We start from the raw sequence: 16,999 nt of genomic DNA, 5'->3' as shown, positions 1-16,999 counted from the left end.
TACTGATTTCGTCTCTCTTTTCTCAGATTGGATGTGATGATAAACAGTGTAGACTCTACACCTCTGTCAACAGCTTTCTCCTTAAATACAATAGTGGAGATGTTGAGACTACAGAGAGATTAACGCATTTTAAAAGTTTGTTTACTTAATTTATTACAATATCATTTATCATTGCAAAAAATATACAAAAAGTCATTTAAATGTATTAATCAGTATTTATTTGGATTGTTTTTGTTAAGTGTCTAATAATTTTAGGACTAAAGCAATTTATTATTCTCTGACAAACCATCTGTTCCTGTAATGTATCGGTTATAATTTGTACTCACAAATTTAAATTATTTAGATTTGACAGAAACGTTTACAAAGAATTGTGCTCAACCAAAGCTGTAAAAGGATTTGAAGTTGACATTTATTTTTTCCATTTTAAGTAAAACCTTATTATGTTTGATAGTTAACCAAAATAATGTCTGATTATTTTTTTAGTTTTACAATACGTCTTTAATTTAGAAATTGTTAAATGCACTGTAGAATGTTCTTCAACGTAAAACTTTGAGAATCTGAAAACTTTTTTAATGGTAGAAGGTAATCATAAGGGAGACTCACTGCAGTGCTTCAAAAACTTCCCATTTTAAATGTGTCTGTCAACATATTTTAAATGCTTCTCTTAGCGAAATCTCCCAGCAGAGGGGGAAATGTTCTAGTCTGTTTGTTCAGAAATACGCATGGTGTTTGGATTAGAGGAACTTCTGTATGTTGAGGGAGGAAGTAAGGGCAAGGAGTTGATGACCATGACCTCTAACAAGAGGAGATATTGGACGTGTGTGTTCTGTACATCTTGCTCGGAGGAAGGTTGAATCCCGTTTTCATCATGTCATGCTAATCATACACCCATTACCTGGAACTGATTTGGAGTTTTGAATTCATTCCACAATCTGACCAAAGCTGCTACGCTGATCCACTAATAGCAAAGAATCTCCGTACTGCATTGATGAAACTTAAAAAAAGGCAATGTCCCATACTGATATGACCAGTTCTGGTACTGTACATAGATAATTATGCATTTGGTAAATGTTTGTATTTAAAGAGACTTGCAGTCAGACTTAAAGGTAGGCTATATGTGACTGAAGACTTACTGTATATTTTATCTGTTTGTGCATTCTGAACTTGCTGTGCAGTACTATTGCTGGAACTTACAATAGGCTACACAATATTTAATTGGAGAGTTATTAAATGAAGTGATTATTCATATATAAATATTTAGTAAATCTATTTATGGATTTCGCAAGAACGTAAAGCATTTTCAGTCTTTGTTTTTTCCTCTTTAATGCATAATTGCGTAATAAGATTTCCGGGTAAAGCACAAAGCACACTGCAAACATGTTTCTCAACAATTCATTTCAAGAATTTCAGTTCAAGAAACTGTGGACATCAGTATCTCTTTGCATTTCAACAGACCACTGCAGAAACCACGGCATGCAGTCACAGCTGCGGGGACATATTTTTTGAGCAGGGGGTGCTGTAATTTTTTTTCCCCAGTGCAGAAGTTATGACTATGCCATATGAAAGTGACCTATTTGTCAGATATGGTGACCCATACCCAAAATGTGACCTCTGCATTTAACCCGAGAATAGTGAACTGACATATAAGTGGTCAACACACGTACACCGGGAGCAGTGGGCTGGTATCACTGCAGCGCCCGGGGAGCCAGCAGGGGTAAGCTGCTTGGCGGCAACTTAACTACCCAAACATCAAAACATCTTACCTAAAATAAACCATGGGCAAACCAGTCACACAATTAAACACAACTCCACGCTGTGGTGGACGAGAAATTGACTTACGTTTAAATACATAAATGAATATATTAATACACACATAAATGCATAAATAAACAAATAAATACATGCATAAACACATAAATGCAGGAATAAATATTAAATGCATGCAGAAATACATGCATAAATGTATAAATAATTAAATCAATCACTCAATAAATGCATAAATAAATCTTTTTTTTGTACCATTTTTTGTAATACTACATTTATTTTCTGTATTTCTATGTTTATTTATAAATTTCTACATTGATTTATGCATTGCTACATTTATTAATTTCTGTGTCCGTATGTTAATAAGGAAGGCGGTCCTATTCCTCTCTTAAAACATCATTGGTCAGCAAGGCGAACCAAACTATTTAACCTGTGAACTAGTGATGGGAAGTTCGGATCATTTTATTGACTCGGACCTTTGAGTCTCGTTCAGCAAAATGAACGAATCGTTTTTCGAGTCATATCGTTCCTTTCGTTAATTTTAGCATAGTATAATTAAAATGTTACGTGTCACTTTCCTAACAAATCTACTACTTATGCAAACGTTGATTACATTACAACCAATACAAAACTATAATGCTATAATAAACAGAAAAGATGAATAACTTGTTTACCTGGGTATTAAGTCTATTATTAGCTCACCTCACCTCTTATCTGACAAGTCTTTTCGAGTCGACTCGAACCCGAAGACCCGAGAGGTGAACTAATCAATTCTCTGTCCGGCTCTGATTGCATTTGTTAAGCGTCCGGAGCATGTTGCGCAATGCGCATGCGCGACTGAACGAATCACTTCCCAAGATGACTCGTTCTTCCCGAGTCACATTTAAGATTCATCGTTCACGAACGGCCCATCACCACTTTTACGTGGCGTCGATCGGCTGATCGTTTGCTGATCTGCTGAGAGATGTTGCTAACCAGCTTTAAAATAGTACGTTTTATATGTTCGATCAATCAAAAACGAGTAGCTAAACATAGATGTAGTCGAACGTTTTTGTGCAGTTTTGGGTGCCCTAAGCCCGCCAAGTTCAGCTTCTCGGTCACGTGCACCTAGGCCCCCAGTTGACGGTAGGTTTCTGCTAGTTTATGATGCTAACGTTAAATTACAGACTGTGCTACACATTATCTGTAATAAACAATTATGTTGCTCTTAAAGCAAACAATTGCGTTACTACGATCTGTAAATTAACGTAATATACAGAGTTGCCCATAATGTCGCTGTTGTAAGTTACTCAAGCAACGTTGATTTTTACTGTTCTTGCCATTTGATTTTAGCTGATTATAAGACTGTTCGGCCATGGACTTGATCAAATATTGAGCAGCTTAATGACAACTGGTATTCACCGGAAGTATTAATTGAAACGTTAATTTTTTGCAGGTATCGGTGGACTAAGCGCACTAAGTTCAGTTTCTCCATCACATGCACCAGAAGGTACGTTATTAGTAGTGATGGGTCGCACATTAATTTTTAACATGACTCGGGAGTAACGAGCGTCTCAGAGAGTGATTTGTTCATTTTGTGTTGACCGCGCACGTGCAACATTGTATATTGTGCAACAGTATGATGAAGTTTCTCGAGTGATCGGGTCCGAGTCCTTTCGTTCTTTTATACCGGAAAGAGAAATGATAAATTAAGGATTAATTAGGACAAGCTACGCATCAATAAAATAATCTATGCCTTGCATTATCGCATCCATTTTGTTTTCAACAGGATTTAGAGGGAACCGCGGTTAACTGTGCACTAGTGATGGGAAGTTCGGATCATTTTATTGACTCGGACCTTTGAGTCTCGTTCAGCAAAATGAACGAATCTTTTTTTAGAGTCATATCGTTCCTTTCGTTCATTTTAGCAAAGTATAATTAAAATGTTACATGTCACTTTCCTAACAAATCTACTACTTATGCAAACGTTGATCACATTACAACCAATACAAAACTATAATGCTATAATAAACAGAAAAGATGAATTACTTGTTTACCTGGGTATTAAGTCTATGATTAGCTCACATCACCTCTTATCTTGATAAATTTTTGATTTCACTGTCTTTGTCTATCAATAAAGAAACACTAGGGCTAGGCTATGCACCCGTTTGTTAGGAAGGTTGTAAATTAGCTAATTTATCTGTCCAAAGCTGTCACACGTCACATTACAAAAGACCGAACGACTCGAACCCGAAGACTCGGGAGGTGAACTAATCAATTCTCTTTCCGGCTCTGACTGCATGTGTTTAGCGTGCAGGGATGTCACGTGATGAACGAACGACTCGAACCCGAAGACTCGAGAGGTGAACTAATCAATTCTCTTTCCGGCTCTGATTGCATTTGTTAAACGTCCGGAGCATGTTGCGCAATGCGCATTCGCGACTGAACGAACCACGTCCCATGACGACTCGTTCTTCCCGAGTCACATTTAAGATTCGTTCAAAATGAACGAATCGTTCACGAACGACCCATCACTACTGTGCACATGTTTGGGGAACGTAAGACCACTAAAGAACGCATATTGAAAAACAGCCAATATTCCAGTTCCACCTGGCTGCCTTTAATATAAACGATACACAGAAGTCTCTGGGAAAGAAAGCGCAGACATGGGGTGCGTCTCAATCAGCTCCCAAGGTCGTGAATCACAATATCGTGTACACGGGTTCGGGCACTTGTAAGGTCTTACTTCAGCAGAACACTAAAGATGATATTTTGAAGAATGTTGGTAACAGTCATCTATTCACTTGCATTGCTTTTGTGTTCATACAATAGAAGTGAATGGGTGCCACTGCTGTTTGGTTACTTTAAAATATCTTTTTTGTTAAAAGAATGTCAGAAAGGTTTAATAAAAAGAGGGTGAGTACATGACACAATTTAATTTTGGGGTCAACTATCACTTAAAATATAGAAGTATTGAAGCAATTTGTGATCTGTGAACTTATATGCACCGTGGCCGATGATGTAGCTGTGTTCGTAGACTTCTTGAGAAACATTAATTTTAGGCTGTTCTTGCCGCTTCCTTTTAGCTGAGGTTTTAAGACTGTCCGGACCATACACAAACTTGGATGATAAAATTGTGGATTTAGTCCCCACTCTGTGTGCTAAACAGTAGGGGTGAAACAATACAGCTCACCCATAGTCCAATACGGACCTTTGACCATGGCCCACGGTTTTTGGTTCGGTTCGGTTCTGATGGCTTCGGCACATTAAAGTGTTTTTTTTGTTTTTATGTTTGTGACAGGAACAGTAAAAACTTTTTTTTTTACTAAAATTCACTTTATTTTACTTGACTTATTTTATTATTATAAAGCAAAAAACTACTTCTACAAATTACTGGCGTAATTAATAAATTTAAAGATTTACACTTGTAGCTCACAACATTTTGGGTTTACTGTTCATCAACACACCGGTAAAACAAGCTTCTTGAAGAAGTTTTGTGCATCAGAGTAATTAAAATGACGTAATGCAAAACTTGCGATTGCTGTAAAGGTGCGCTCAATGGGAAAGGCTCATTTTTAGTAAAAGCCAAAAATACATTGTATGGGTCAAAATTATAGTTTTTTTTTAATGCCCAAAATCATTAAGTAAATATCATGTTCCATGATGATATTTTGTAAATTGCCTACCGTAAATATATCAAAACTTTATTTTTGTGAGTGGATGACCAGTAACATTGGCTCTTATTACCAACTTCAAAGGCAATTTTCTCTATTTTAATTCCTTTGCACCCTCAGATTCCAGAGATTTAAACGGTTATACTTCCACCAGATAGTATCATATCCTAACAACCAATTACATCAATAGAAATCTTAATTATTCAGCTTTCAAATTATGTAAAAATGTCGATTTCGAAAATTGACCCATAAGACTGGTTTTGTTGTCCAGGGTCACATATATTAACAAGGTGCATCACTGTCATTGAAATAATTAAGAAAAAATGCAACGCTAAATTGCTGCTTGGAGGGGCTTACTAAGAGGTTAATAACTGCCTGAAAGGCCACCGAGTGGCACAACTTTCATTAAACAGACATTGGCATGGGTGCCAGAAGAGACGCTCTTGTTGCATGTGCTGAGAGCAACGCAAACTAGCTGCTTTGGTATGCAGTGTAAAAATTAGGGCTGCAACTAACGATTATTTTAATAATCGATTAATCTATAAATTATTTTTTTCGATTAATCGATGAATCGGATAAAAACAAAACCAAGAAAAGCATTCATTTCCAACCTTTTATTCAAAAACAGAACTTAAATCTTTAGAAACTGCACAAACATGTTGCTCCTTGAACATCCCTGAGCTGTTATAATAATAATAAAATAAAAATGGACTAACAGAAAAAACATACACATGTATGTTTTACATCTGCCAAATATATAGACTTTTTGTAAATAAAGTGCCACCTGAGCTGCCAGAACAATAAATAATTTATAAAAAATAAAAAACAATACAAATCAGAAAATTTAACAGGATTTGTTTGAATGTAAGAACTTGTTCTCTACACTAAACTGCAGACAGACACTCGCAGATGCACACACTCGCAGACGCACACACACTTTTGCAGACGCACACACTCACAATCTCTCACACTGACACACACACACACACACACTCTCTCAAATTCACTTGAAGCTTAGTCATTCAATTATTACCATCATTGTAGTAAGTGCAAGCTTCATTTATACACCACATTTTAACAAAGCTTAAGATGACCGAGTGCTATAAAAGAACTTTAAAATTAAATTAAAAAGTACAACACACACAAATATATTTGTCAATAATAACCTATATGGGACAAAGCACAGAATATACACTGCAAAAATTGCTTTTCTAACTTAGTAGTTTTGTCCTGTTGTCAGTCCAAATATCAAAAAAATCTTAAATCAAGATACATTTACTAGACACATGAAATAGCATAAGAAATTATGTCTTGTTTTCTGAAGAAAAACACCTCAAAATTAAGTGATTGTTTGCTTAAAACAAGCAAAATTATCTGCCAATGGGGTACGAAAAATAATCTTAATGAGATATAATTTCAAACAGAAGTTTTAAGCATCACTTAATTTTCTCATGCCATTTTTCTTGTCTAGTAATCTTGAATTTTTTTGTAGATACTTGGACTGGAAACGAGAAATAAATTACTAAGTAAGAAAAGCTTTTTTTGCAGTGTAGCTATACATGACAACAGATTGATAAATGAATGGTTCAAAAAAGGCTAGTGAATAAAAACGTGTCTTTATTCTTGCAATGCAAAGTGCAAAGTAACTATACCAGCCCTGCTTTACTTCTGTTATTGACGTGCTAATGCTAACTTGTCATGCTTGTCAAGCTGGATAACGAGTAAACATAAGCACCAGGACATTACGTTCTTCACTTCAAAACGGAACAAAAGAAGGATTCTGTAATGACTTAACTCAAGAATCAGCATATTAAAGGTGTGAAGCACTGGGCTTTTTAAATGTTTTATACTGTTGTATGAGGCTTGTTAACGATTTTATACTGTTGTATGAAGTCTACTTATGGCATGTGGTTTTTACGTTCAAAAACATCAAAATCAATAAGTAATAGGCTTTCCACCTGGGTTTTGAGGCCGGCTCAACAAACGTTCGGTTTGAATGGGTGTTCCACCATGAAGACTTGGAAGTAAACGCCCACTGCTATGGCTGGATAGTAGCTTGCGTCTGAGCCTTTTGTGAATTTGGTTGGAGACGTAATGTTAGGTTACACATTCGACCTATTGATTAATGAAACTATGAAGTTGTTTTTAATTGAATGACAACTCAAGCTACTTACGATGTCGAAAAGAATTTTCAGAGCGGTCTGGAGGCCGTCTGCAGGATCTTTTACCTGAAAAGAACAGTAATAAAAGTGGTGTTTTGTGTAAATATATGATATTGACATATACTGACTTGCCAACTTTCAGATTTCAGAATAAACCATTTGTTTGCTAGGAGCTCCGTACCTGAAACCACTTGTGTTCAAAGATCTTTTCCAGACTAATATGTTTATCTGGATCCTCCTGCAGACAGTCTACAATCAAACGGCAACATTCTGTTCATATAGATGGAAGCTTTTATTACCTTAAATGTGAGTTTATCTGAATGTCTCTTAAACTTTACACCTGCTCTAATTCATCAATTATTGTATCAAATCGTTCTTTTTTTTTTCAATCATTCAGAACTTCAGTGGGTCTGATGAAGATCTCACCTTCAGTCAAGCCGTCTTTGTACCAGATCCTTTCATTGATCGAGGACCGCTCATAGCAGTTTGGGAATTTCCCGCACAACATGGCGAATAACAGCACCCCGAGCGAGAACACCATTGCTGGCTTTCAATAGTACTCACCCGTTTGAAAAAATTCAGGGCAGGCGTAGTCTCTCAGGCCTGATGAAAACTGATTCATGACACAGTCTACATTGCCACAGCATTTTGTAGCCACTAAAAGTGAGCCTACCATTGAATCTGAATGCTGTCATCTTATTTATCAAAAGTATTTAGACAAATGGTAATGTGTCTGACATACCTGTAAACGTCTTTTAGGCCAACTTTTGAAGTAGTTCGGCGCACCCAAAGTCAACCAGTTTGAAGTCTAGGGTGTCTGCTGTTATGACGAAGTCTTCCAGCTTAATAGCCCTGTGGAAAACCCCCCGTTTACAGCACATGTAGGCAGCCATGGTTGCCTGCCACGTGATGTCCTTGGCTTACTCCTCATCGAGTTCTCCCCCTTTACTCGCAACAAATTCATTCAAACCCTCGCAGGGAGAAGGGTGCTCCAAGACCATGATGAAGTGGTCTGGATACTCCTGCCTGTCAACGAGCTAGACAATCTCAGGAACGTCATCTCCCTGACAGGCAAGCATGTGAAGAGCCACCTGACGTGGAAGGGGTTCAGGATAACCCGACTAGAAGACAAATTTACATTTAATGTTAAAAGTGATGAAGTCGCATTGACATATTTCACTACCACCTGATCAACAAAACAAAAAAATGATTTTCAGTCAAATCGTGCAGAAAAAATGTCATTCAAAGCATTCATCATAAGCAGACATGTAAGAAATAGATTGAACACTAAATAGTGGACATAAGATACATTGAGAAGGTTTGTAAAGGACAGAGCGAGATTTTAAACAGATGAGCACAAACCAGATGAAAAACTACTTGATGGGTAGTTACTCAAAGTATAAAAACAAACCTTCAAATCATCCTGCACACGGGTCCCTTCATAGATGGCTCCAAAACCGCCTTCCCCCAGTATTTCACCGATCTCATACATGCAGGAGTTTATCTCTATTAAAAGAGATGCAGAAATGTAGTTAACATAAAAACTATTATTACATATGAGCGAAAGTGTGTATGTTGGGATTATGGAAGTTAACTTCCCCTGAATGATCACACTGGGCTTCTCATCATCTTCCAGCTTCTCTTCAGACTGACTAACTGAAGTTTGCTGGATTTCTTCATCCCTGTCTGACTTAATTGCGCCTGGATTTTGAACAGCAACTGTTGGAGTCCAACCCAAAGTGCATGTGGGTGTCAGAAGGGACTGGATTCTGAATACATGCCTGTGAGGATCTCCAGGTCACCGGTGAGAGTTTCCTGATTTTCCAGGAACTCTGGAGTGACACCCTGTCCTGAAGTCTCATCTGTAGAGAGGAACGAGATCATTCACAAAATCAAAAAGAACTGCAAGCAATACCACCAGGGCCAAGCCCACACTTTGCCAACACTTGACCAAGTTTACCCACCACACCCAGCCCACTCTTCCCCCAGTGTACCCACAACATGAAATGAGACAGTAGAGCAAAAGTAGCAGAAATACAGTGTAAAGGTGGAACAGATGTAAGAAGTGACAATGAAAGAATGTCATTTGTACTTACCGTGTTTCTATATATTCACATTAAACACTAAGTTGTAATACATGCATCGCACTTTATTTCATTACTAAAATGACATTACGTTTTGTTTGTTTACATACTTGCAAATCGATATGTATAAATGCACAACCCAAGGTTCGAACCATTAACCATTGTTTACTATAGTTTTTATTAAAAACGTGATTTTCAAATAAAATTTTGTTTTTAAATTTTGACTGTAGTAAAAACATGGTAAATTTTTGTAAGGGAAGTTTCATCATTTTCCTATGTACGCTTCACAGCGCTACCATTGGGGAATAATAATAATACTATAATTATATCAAAGAATAGAGCAGGACATTAAAGAGTGACAGGACAGTCAAACACTACAGATTTAACTCCTTCTCAACAAAAGTATCTGTTTATCCATCATCGTCCTTTCAAACAATACGTTGTAGTCGGACAACATGGCAAACATCATAAATCAAAATAATTCTATACGGTAAAACCTTAACCTTAGCAGTAAATGACAAAAAAAACATTAAAAAAATAAGTCATTTTATCCAGTGAATTAAAAGCATTACATTACATATCAGATCGTTATTTATAAAACATTGAAGTTTGACTCAAATATTTTGAAGCATTTCACGCATATTCATATACCACATATATAACGAACATATTGATTTGTGGTCATAATGCTTCATTACATATTTAGGGTTGTATTATTATTTTGTTAATTCAAACATTATACATCCATATTACATCTCTTATTACAAGTCTTCACATGCCATAGACGGTGTACAATAATAAGATAAATAAAACAATACAAAAATATTTGGTTTGTAGTTTTATAAATTGGCTTATGTCGACGGCAGTGATGTCAGCAATGTGTCACGTGCTTCTGACGTCCGCGCACTTTAAACTACATTATTTTGGCAGGATGTCTCTCGTGGCGCTGCTTCTCGTGTACGCAGCAATTGTCGGTGAATTCCTATTTTGACGGGATCAGACAGAAAATACATCGGATACATTTAAACTAATGAACATTTAACCCCGCGCAATGTCCACACAAATAGCGGAGAATGGGCTTATTTCTGTCTTTTCCGTTGATGACAGCGCCTGACTGTTACGAGCTTCCCTCATATGAAGAGTCGTGTGAGGACGGTTAGTCAATACTACACAATGAACGATTCAAATGGATCTTGTCTATAAAGGTGTAGACTACAACATTTATCAAAGTCGTGTTGTGACAGCCAGTGTCTAGACCCCAAATGTATTTGTTTAGCAGAAGTTTTAACACACTTGATTATTACAGGGGAATAGTATATAAAACAACAGGAAGTGAACATAATATTTGTTCATATATAGTTGTTTTGGTAAATAAGGAGCAGAATATCATGAAGATTAGCTGACGTTCAGGTGAAGTTGTGTTGATTTCTTCGTTACAGAAGATGAAGCAGATCTTCCTTCAGAATTACATAGAGTTAATCAGAGGTTTTGTGAAAGCATTGTCCAGGAGGGGATGCGCTCGAGAAATGAACAGGCCAACTTTGATCGTATGTCCAGAATACCTTGTCAGTAGCCCAGTATGTTTTGATAAAGTTAATGCACATGACGATACATCATACACATGTTTTAGGGTACAGGCATAACTGGAGTGAGGTGGTTGCTGAGATGACAAAGAAATACCCCCAATGGACACCTAGGGACTTTTTTAACCTTAGACATCAGTTTAAAGTTTTTGACAGCAATGATCTCTATCTTCTTCATTTCAATGATTTGTAAGTCATATTCATTTATTTCTCATATTGATACTACAGACAAAAATGCAGACGAATAGTCTCTCTCCATGTCAGATTAATCTCATGCATTTTAGAGTTTGGTCTGTAGGTGGCAGCACTGTCAAATATCATGTCAGTCTTAAATGGGACAGGAGTAATTTATTTTTTAAATGATTTGAAATCCCACAAACTCTGTGACAGCAATAAGGCGCTTGACTACAATAAGGATAACTCTTCTCCTGAGCAGCGCAGAGCGATGTTTGACAGCGTGGACACCCATCACTACAACTCCATCAACTTTGAGGAGTATCTTCAGGTCATTATTTTATAAATTACCTTCTAAATCAACTACTATTTGAATAGGATGATGGTTAGGAGGATATAAATATACTGTAGTACACATGGATGTTCCTTTCTCTCTTTCAGCTGCTGAACAATTTCAACATCTGCACACCAATACTCAGAGCTCCTAAAACTGCGGCTATGAAAGACCCTGTTTGTTTGGATATAATTTCAGACGTAACAAAAGCAGATCCTTTTTTAGGGATGTCCCATAGTTTATTCTGAACTATAATTAATGAATATAATAAGTAATTTAAGTATTGATTGTGCAGTTCTGTTAACTTTCTCTTAGGAGATTTTTAGGTGATTAAGAGAGCTGACTTTAAAGCTATTTTTATTAATTTCAACAACATCTCAAATTACATTACATGATATGCAAAGCTGAAAAATAAAGATAGAAAACAAAGAAGTTTTGCTTAATGTAGTCCGTATTAAGTTATTGAAATTATGACTACAAATGGAGAAAAAATCGGAAATTGAGTGGGCATGCTGTTTAAAACCATAGAAACTATGGGCTGCTGGTGTAAGGCATGTTGTCCATTCTGGCAGTGTTGAGGTGAGGCTGAGATCTGGGATGTGTAATTTTATTTATTCTAGTGCTGTAAAACAATACAAATCCAAGTCAGTAAATGTTATTTGACCACTGTGAAATAACTTCAATAACTTAATATTCATGTCTGTAGTTGTGAACTTTACTGATTTCAGATATTACATTGCTGTGGTTTTAAATGTTTTATTCAAATGTTTTGTTTTTTAATGTAAAATTTTTGAATGTCTTCAAAACACTGTTCACATTACCTGAGACGAGCAAGGGTTGCTCTCACCCACTCGTCTTTAACACTCGCGCACACCTTCTTGTTATGCTTGGTGAAGAAACTTAAAAAATAAGATTGAGTCAAAGCATTGTTTTCTTGTTTTTGTTTGACATTAAAGGCGAATGCCATTTGTACAAATGTGCTTTGTAATAATGCTGTGGGTTTCGTGACAATTATGCGCCTCATATTTAAACATTGGTTTAACCACTTTGTGTGGGAAGATGGGTGAACCCTGACTCACTCCTGTGGTCAGCTGGTTACTCACATAATGGCATCTATACGACACACCTCGCGGGAGCTCTGCTCGATATAGCCTTTGATCAGACCGAAGGGCAAAGGTTTTCGGGTATATTTCACACAGCAGGCATGGTTCAGAGGCCCATCTGATATGACACAAGGAAACACATACACGCAATAAGTTATAATATCAGGCAGAAAATAGCATCAAATATAATTTTTACATGATACAGTACAACTTAATCAGCCCATAAGAAAAAATGACAGATGAGATCTCTTAAATCAATCTGCAATTATTAATCAATACTTTTTAGGAATTCAATATGAAATCAAAAATTTCTTCATATTTATCCAAATCCAGACATATACATTAATACATCCGTTTTACAGTCCAAAACTCTTAATGTATTTCTATGTGTATTGTCTCATTTGTTTCTACTTGGCTATCTACCTAAATCAGAAACGAGAATTCTATCAAATCTATTTGCTATTAAAGAGCAACTCTGAGTAAAAATCTACAGTATTATTCAAAGCAATATTTGTATGCATGATAAACTTACATGCTTGAGTTTGAGGAAGAAAGCTCACAAAAAGGCTGCTGATGAGAGCGACGATGACTACAGACATTATGGTGGACATTTTAGTCAATCAAAAACGTTTCCTTTTACTCGCAGGGCCTTATATACAAGTGAGATACACGGTTATCATAGAACAAATCAGATGCAGGGTCAGAAATGGGGACAGGAAAGCCAAGAATGCATTGCACACGAAGAAAATGCAAACCGCACATTCTGCAGAGTGATATAAGACTTGTTTTGTTTTGAACAAAAAACAATCACACCCCACGTAAGCAGGTCTTTTGCATATTTATAAAAGAGCTTCAGACGCACATTTATTTCTGCATGAAACAGTATGTGTAATGGACTGCATATCATTCTTTTTAGTCTGTTTATGGGGATAGGAAAACATTGATTTAGTCATATATCACACATACAGTATATGAATAACCCATGACCAAGCTTCCAATGATCTTATCAAAGGACAAAACTAAATCCCGTCTTACATTTCTTATCATATAAGAAGCCTCTTTACTCGGATATACGTCACAGTATGGAAATATATGCTAATGCAACTTACATTTCATGACAACTTTAAGCCTGTATTGATTTAGAAAAAGTAAATCACATGTTCATCATCATCTTCTGTAACTCACTGTAGTTTGGTGTTTGAGAATAAAATCTTGGATAGATTACAGATGGTTCAATATGCTCCTGTGAGATTTTTTTTCTGACACTCTAACCACATTCCTCCAATTGTATATTTCCTGCATTGGTAAGCAATACATTTTACAAATTTAAATGGATTTTTAGATTTCAATGTTTTTAAATCTTTTCATGGTACTTGCATACATTGAAAAATTCTCAGAGATCTCTGTGGTCAATTGTGATCATACATTTATCCCATCACTCTAATATCTGATGTACATTTCAAGACTCTTATGCATTTTTATTGTTTTCATTGGTAGTATGACTTCTTTCTACCCTTTTACAGTTTAGGTGCCACTTGGACACGCACGCACGCACACAAACACGGCACAAACAAAAGTAACGATATGACTATGCTGGTTGTCAATGTTTATGCTTATTTGTCATGTTTTTTTGTCCATGTTCGTAATTGTTTGCCTGGAACACTTGTTATTTTGCATTTGCATTATATTAAAAATAAAAATAAACTGTGATCATACATGAGTTATAAAGACTTTAGTATAAGGATTGGTCTAATGAGTATGTCGATGTATTAATTTATAATTTGGGTAACATTAATTTTACACCGCAATTTGATCAAAATTGTTGTTTTAATATGTTTTATGAATAAACTGGAATTGAATTGAAACATTCTTATACCCTTAATGACTAACAACATTTATTTACAATCTATTGTTTAGCTGAGATTTACTATATCAGATCATGTTACACGACAACAAGCATGACTTAAACAATCTGCAATTGATGACATTAATTTACACCTTATCTCATGCCGCCAAATGTGTTTACTGGGGAAGTTGTTTCTTATGCAACGTGAGGATTAGCTCAACCTCTTCTTTACCATGACCCATTTAGTGGTGAGAATGACAATTTTCCCCTCTGAGCAAAAGAACAAATTAACATGCACAGCTTCCATGACCTAGAAAACATTTCAATACTGGAATCTAACTGAGAAGGGAGTTAATGCAAATATCATATATTATATACAGTTAATCTTGTCTCTTTCATATACAGTTAATCTTTGCACATAACACAGTTCATTACAGAGCGTTTCTAATACATGAAAGAGAACAAGTTTGTCCTTCTGTCTAAACACTACGTACCTTTGATGAAGTTGGAGATAAACAATGTATACAATTGGAAAACTTTTCACGCAAGGTGCATGATGTCATCAGTGATTCTGTTACTGTTGATCGATAAATCATTTCTACATGAAAATTGCAACCAGGCTATGTAACGAAGAATTCATTTTTTTCAAGAATTATAGGAGGAGTTGTCTCTTTTTTTTATCAATATTTAAAAAAGTCTGTCACCGACAGTAAGACATAGTTTATTGTGTATGAGCACTGTACAGAAGTGTCCAGACAAAGTCTCTCACTTCCTGTACATAAACTACTTTTGATGTTAATGTAATGAACTTTGACGTGTGCTGCATTAGCAGTAGGGTTGAGTGTTGCTGAGTAAACACATATACAGTATTCACTACCAAATCAGTCTGGCTCCACAGAATAAATGAGCACTGTGACACCTCTCTCGCTTCTCAATATCTCTCTGCTTTGTTTCTTTTTATTGAGACCTTTCTCTGTGCCAGTCTCCTCTCTCCCCCGCACTCTGCTCCGAAACACGTGAATCACATCGTACGCCCCCTCTCGTCTGCGCCAGGCTGAGTGGGACTTCGCTCCATTTCTGTGTGTGCACTTCAGTCTTTTTCACATGTTTGTTCTCAGTCTGAATAATTACCGTATGTGGGTGGATGTAAGCTTCACTCATTTTTATTCCTTTATAATGACCCAGTGGGAGGTTAACAAATTAATACTTCAAATGATGAATCTGCAGGGGGAAGAGAGAGCGAGAGAGACAGACACAAGACTTGTCAGGTCGCCAGGCATCTAATTTATTGCACTCCTGCAATAAATATTTGATTCTGAGATTAACATTCATTGGGTAAATGTTACACCTGGGTCCTAGGAAGGCTGAAGACTGCCTGATATCGCCTGTCAAAGTGATACTCTCAGGCCAGACCTGCATACATCGATTGGAAATGCCTGTTAAATTAGGAGAAGCAATCATTGGCTGACCTTCGCATGTTTTTGACCTGTTTGACCTCGTGGTCAGAGGTGAGACAGCTATATAGAGTGAATGGTCTTAATTTGAGCTATTTATTCTGACTCTGTCGATTTAAAATAGTCGTCCCTCAGCCCTCAGGCCTACAATTGTTTATAAGTGAAAAGCTGACATCAATCACCATTGTAATTCTCTGCACGCACGGGTCTTATTTATATGTTCATGAAACTGAAGAAAGACATTAACTATGACAATAAACATTTTTATTATGCGTACGTTGCAGACGTTTATCATTGGATGCTTGCCCGGATAAGGATATGTATCTCCAAACCATCTTTTTTTACACGCTACAGTAACATACATTTGTTTCTAAGTAGGCTTTGTGCAATCCTGTGATCTTGGCGTTGCTTTCGCCATGCTCTAACCACTGAGCTACAGGGAAAAAAATGATGTTGGTGGCACCGCTGTCTCTATACATTACGACAAACCAAGCATTGCGTCATCATCTATTGTTATATATTTTAATGCAAACAAAACTTGTTTTATGATCCTTACAGGTGACAACAGTGCTCCGACCCGCCCTTTTCTGTTCATCTGCGTACAGAAGAAGGTCCGTAGAGCTTCATGCGCATGCGCAGTGCATTTTCTACCTGTAACGTTCACCTGTTTGCAGGAGCAAAAAATAAAGAACCATTTTTGCTTATTTATTGTCTGCCCGCTCTGGATATTTTATGGCTTCACTTTTTGCATTGTTATTCATTAATATTCATGTCCTCGACGAGGACGTATGAAGGTTGGTGAGGAAAAATAGGTCATTAAAATTAGCTGTAGCCTACTTCAA

The 16,999-nt window shown here is 36.5% G+C and overlaps 2 protein-coding genes and 1 long non-coding RNA gene across 4 annotated transcripts; 2 read left to right on the top strand and 1 right to left on the bottom strand.

Moving 5' to 3' along the window:
* The first annotated feature begins 2,646 nt into the window (after nt 1–2,646).
* Nucleotides 2,647–9,758, top strand: LOC130418313 (uncharacterized). Its single transcript, XR_008906312.1, has 3 exons — nt 2,647–2,889; nt 3,200–7,885; nt 7,977–9,758. It is a non-coding gene; the product is annotated as an uncharacterized LOC130418313 (long non-coding RNA).
* Nucleotides 9,759–10,565: 807 nt separating this feature from the next.
* Nucleotides 10,566–12,004, top strand: si:ch211-122l24.6 (uncharacterized protein LOC557261 homolog). Of its 2 annotated transcripts, XM_056744383.1 has the most exons (5): nt 10,566–10,818; nt 11,103–11,210; nt 11,294–11,435; nt 11,637–11,751; nt 11,862–12,004. In XM_056744383.1, the coding sequence occupies exons 1-5, from the start codon at nt 10,737–10,739 to the stop codon at nt 12,000–12,002; spliced, it is 588 nt and encodes a 195-aa protein (XP_056600361.1). In that variant the 5' UTR covers nt 10,566–10,736; the 3' UTR covers nt 12,003–12,004. The 2 variants fall into 2 exon arrangements, with proteins under 2 accessions (XP_056600361.1, XP_056600362.1); XM_056744384.1 differs by lacking the exon at nt 11,103–11,210.
* Nucleotides 12,005–12,094: 90 nt separating this feature from the next.
* On the bottom strand, nt 12,095–14,539 carry ccl20l (C-C motif chemokine 20-like). Its single transcript, XM_056744385.1, has 4 exons — nt 13,390–14,539; nt 12,858–12,975; nt 12,576–12,653; nt 12,095–12,376 (listed from the first exon to the last, which is right to left on the bottom strand). The coding sequence occupies exons 1-4, from the start codon at nt 13,466–13,468 to the stop codon at nt 12,286–12,288; spliced, it is 366 nt and encodes a 121-aa protein (XP_056600363.1). The 5' UTR covers nt 13,469–14,539; the 3' UTR covers nt 12,095–12,285.
* Between the last annotated feature and the right edge of the window lie 2,460 nt (nt 14,540–16,999).

The sequence above is a fragment of the Triplophysa dalaica genome, chromosome 3 (assembly GCF_015846415.1).
Source record: "Triplophysa dalaica isolate WHDGS20190420 chromosome 3, ASM1584641v1, whole genome shotgun sequence".
In the NCBI taxonomy this organism is placed as follows: Eukaryota; Metazoa; Chordata; class Actinopteri; order Cypriniformes; family Nemacheilidae; genus Triplophysa; species Triplophysa dalaica.
Note: the sequence above shows the minus strand (reverse complement) of the source record. Positions and strands in the feature narration are given on the sequence as shown.

What these genes read in the sequence shown, in the direction of transcription:
- si:ch211-122l24.6 (XM_056744383.1), top strand. Translation starts at nt 10,737, where the DNA reads ATGGGCTTATTTCTGTCTTTTCCGTTGATGACAGCGCCTGACTGTTAC. An exon ending in TGAACAGGCCAACTTTGATC is followed by an intron (nt 11,211 to 11,293) that starts GTATGTCCAGAA and finishes CACATGTTTTAG; the next exon opens with GGTACAGGCATAACTGGAGT. An exon ending in ACTTTGAGGAGTATCTTCAG is followed by an intron (nt 11,752 to 11,861) that starts GTCATTATTTTA and finishes TCTCTCTTTCAG; the next exon opens with CTGCTGAACAATTTCAACAT.
- ccl20l (XM_056744385.1), bottom strand. Translation starts at nt 13,468, where the DNA reads ATGTCCACCATAATGTCTGTAGTCATCGTCGCTCTCATCAGCAGCCTT. An exon ending in TGTCGTATAGATGCCATTAT is followed by an intron (nt 12,654 to 12,857) that starts GTGAGTAACCAG and finishes TTATTTTTTAAG; the next exon opens with TTTCTTCACCAAGCATAACA. An exon ending in GCAACCCTTGCTCGTCTCAG is followed by an intron (nt 12,377 to 12,575) that starts GTAATGTGAACA and finishes ATTGTTTTACAG; the next exon opens with CACTAGAATAAATAAAATTA.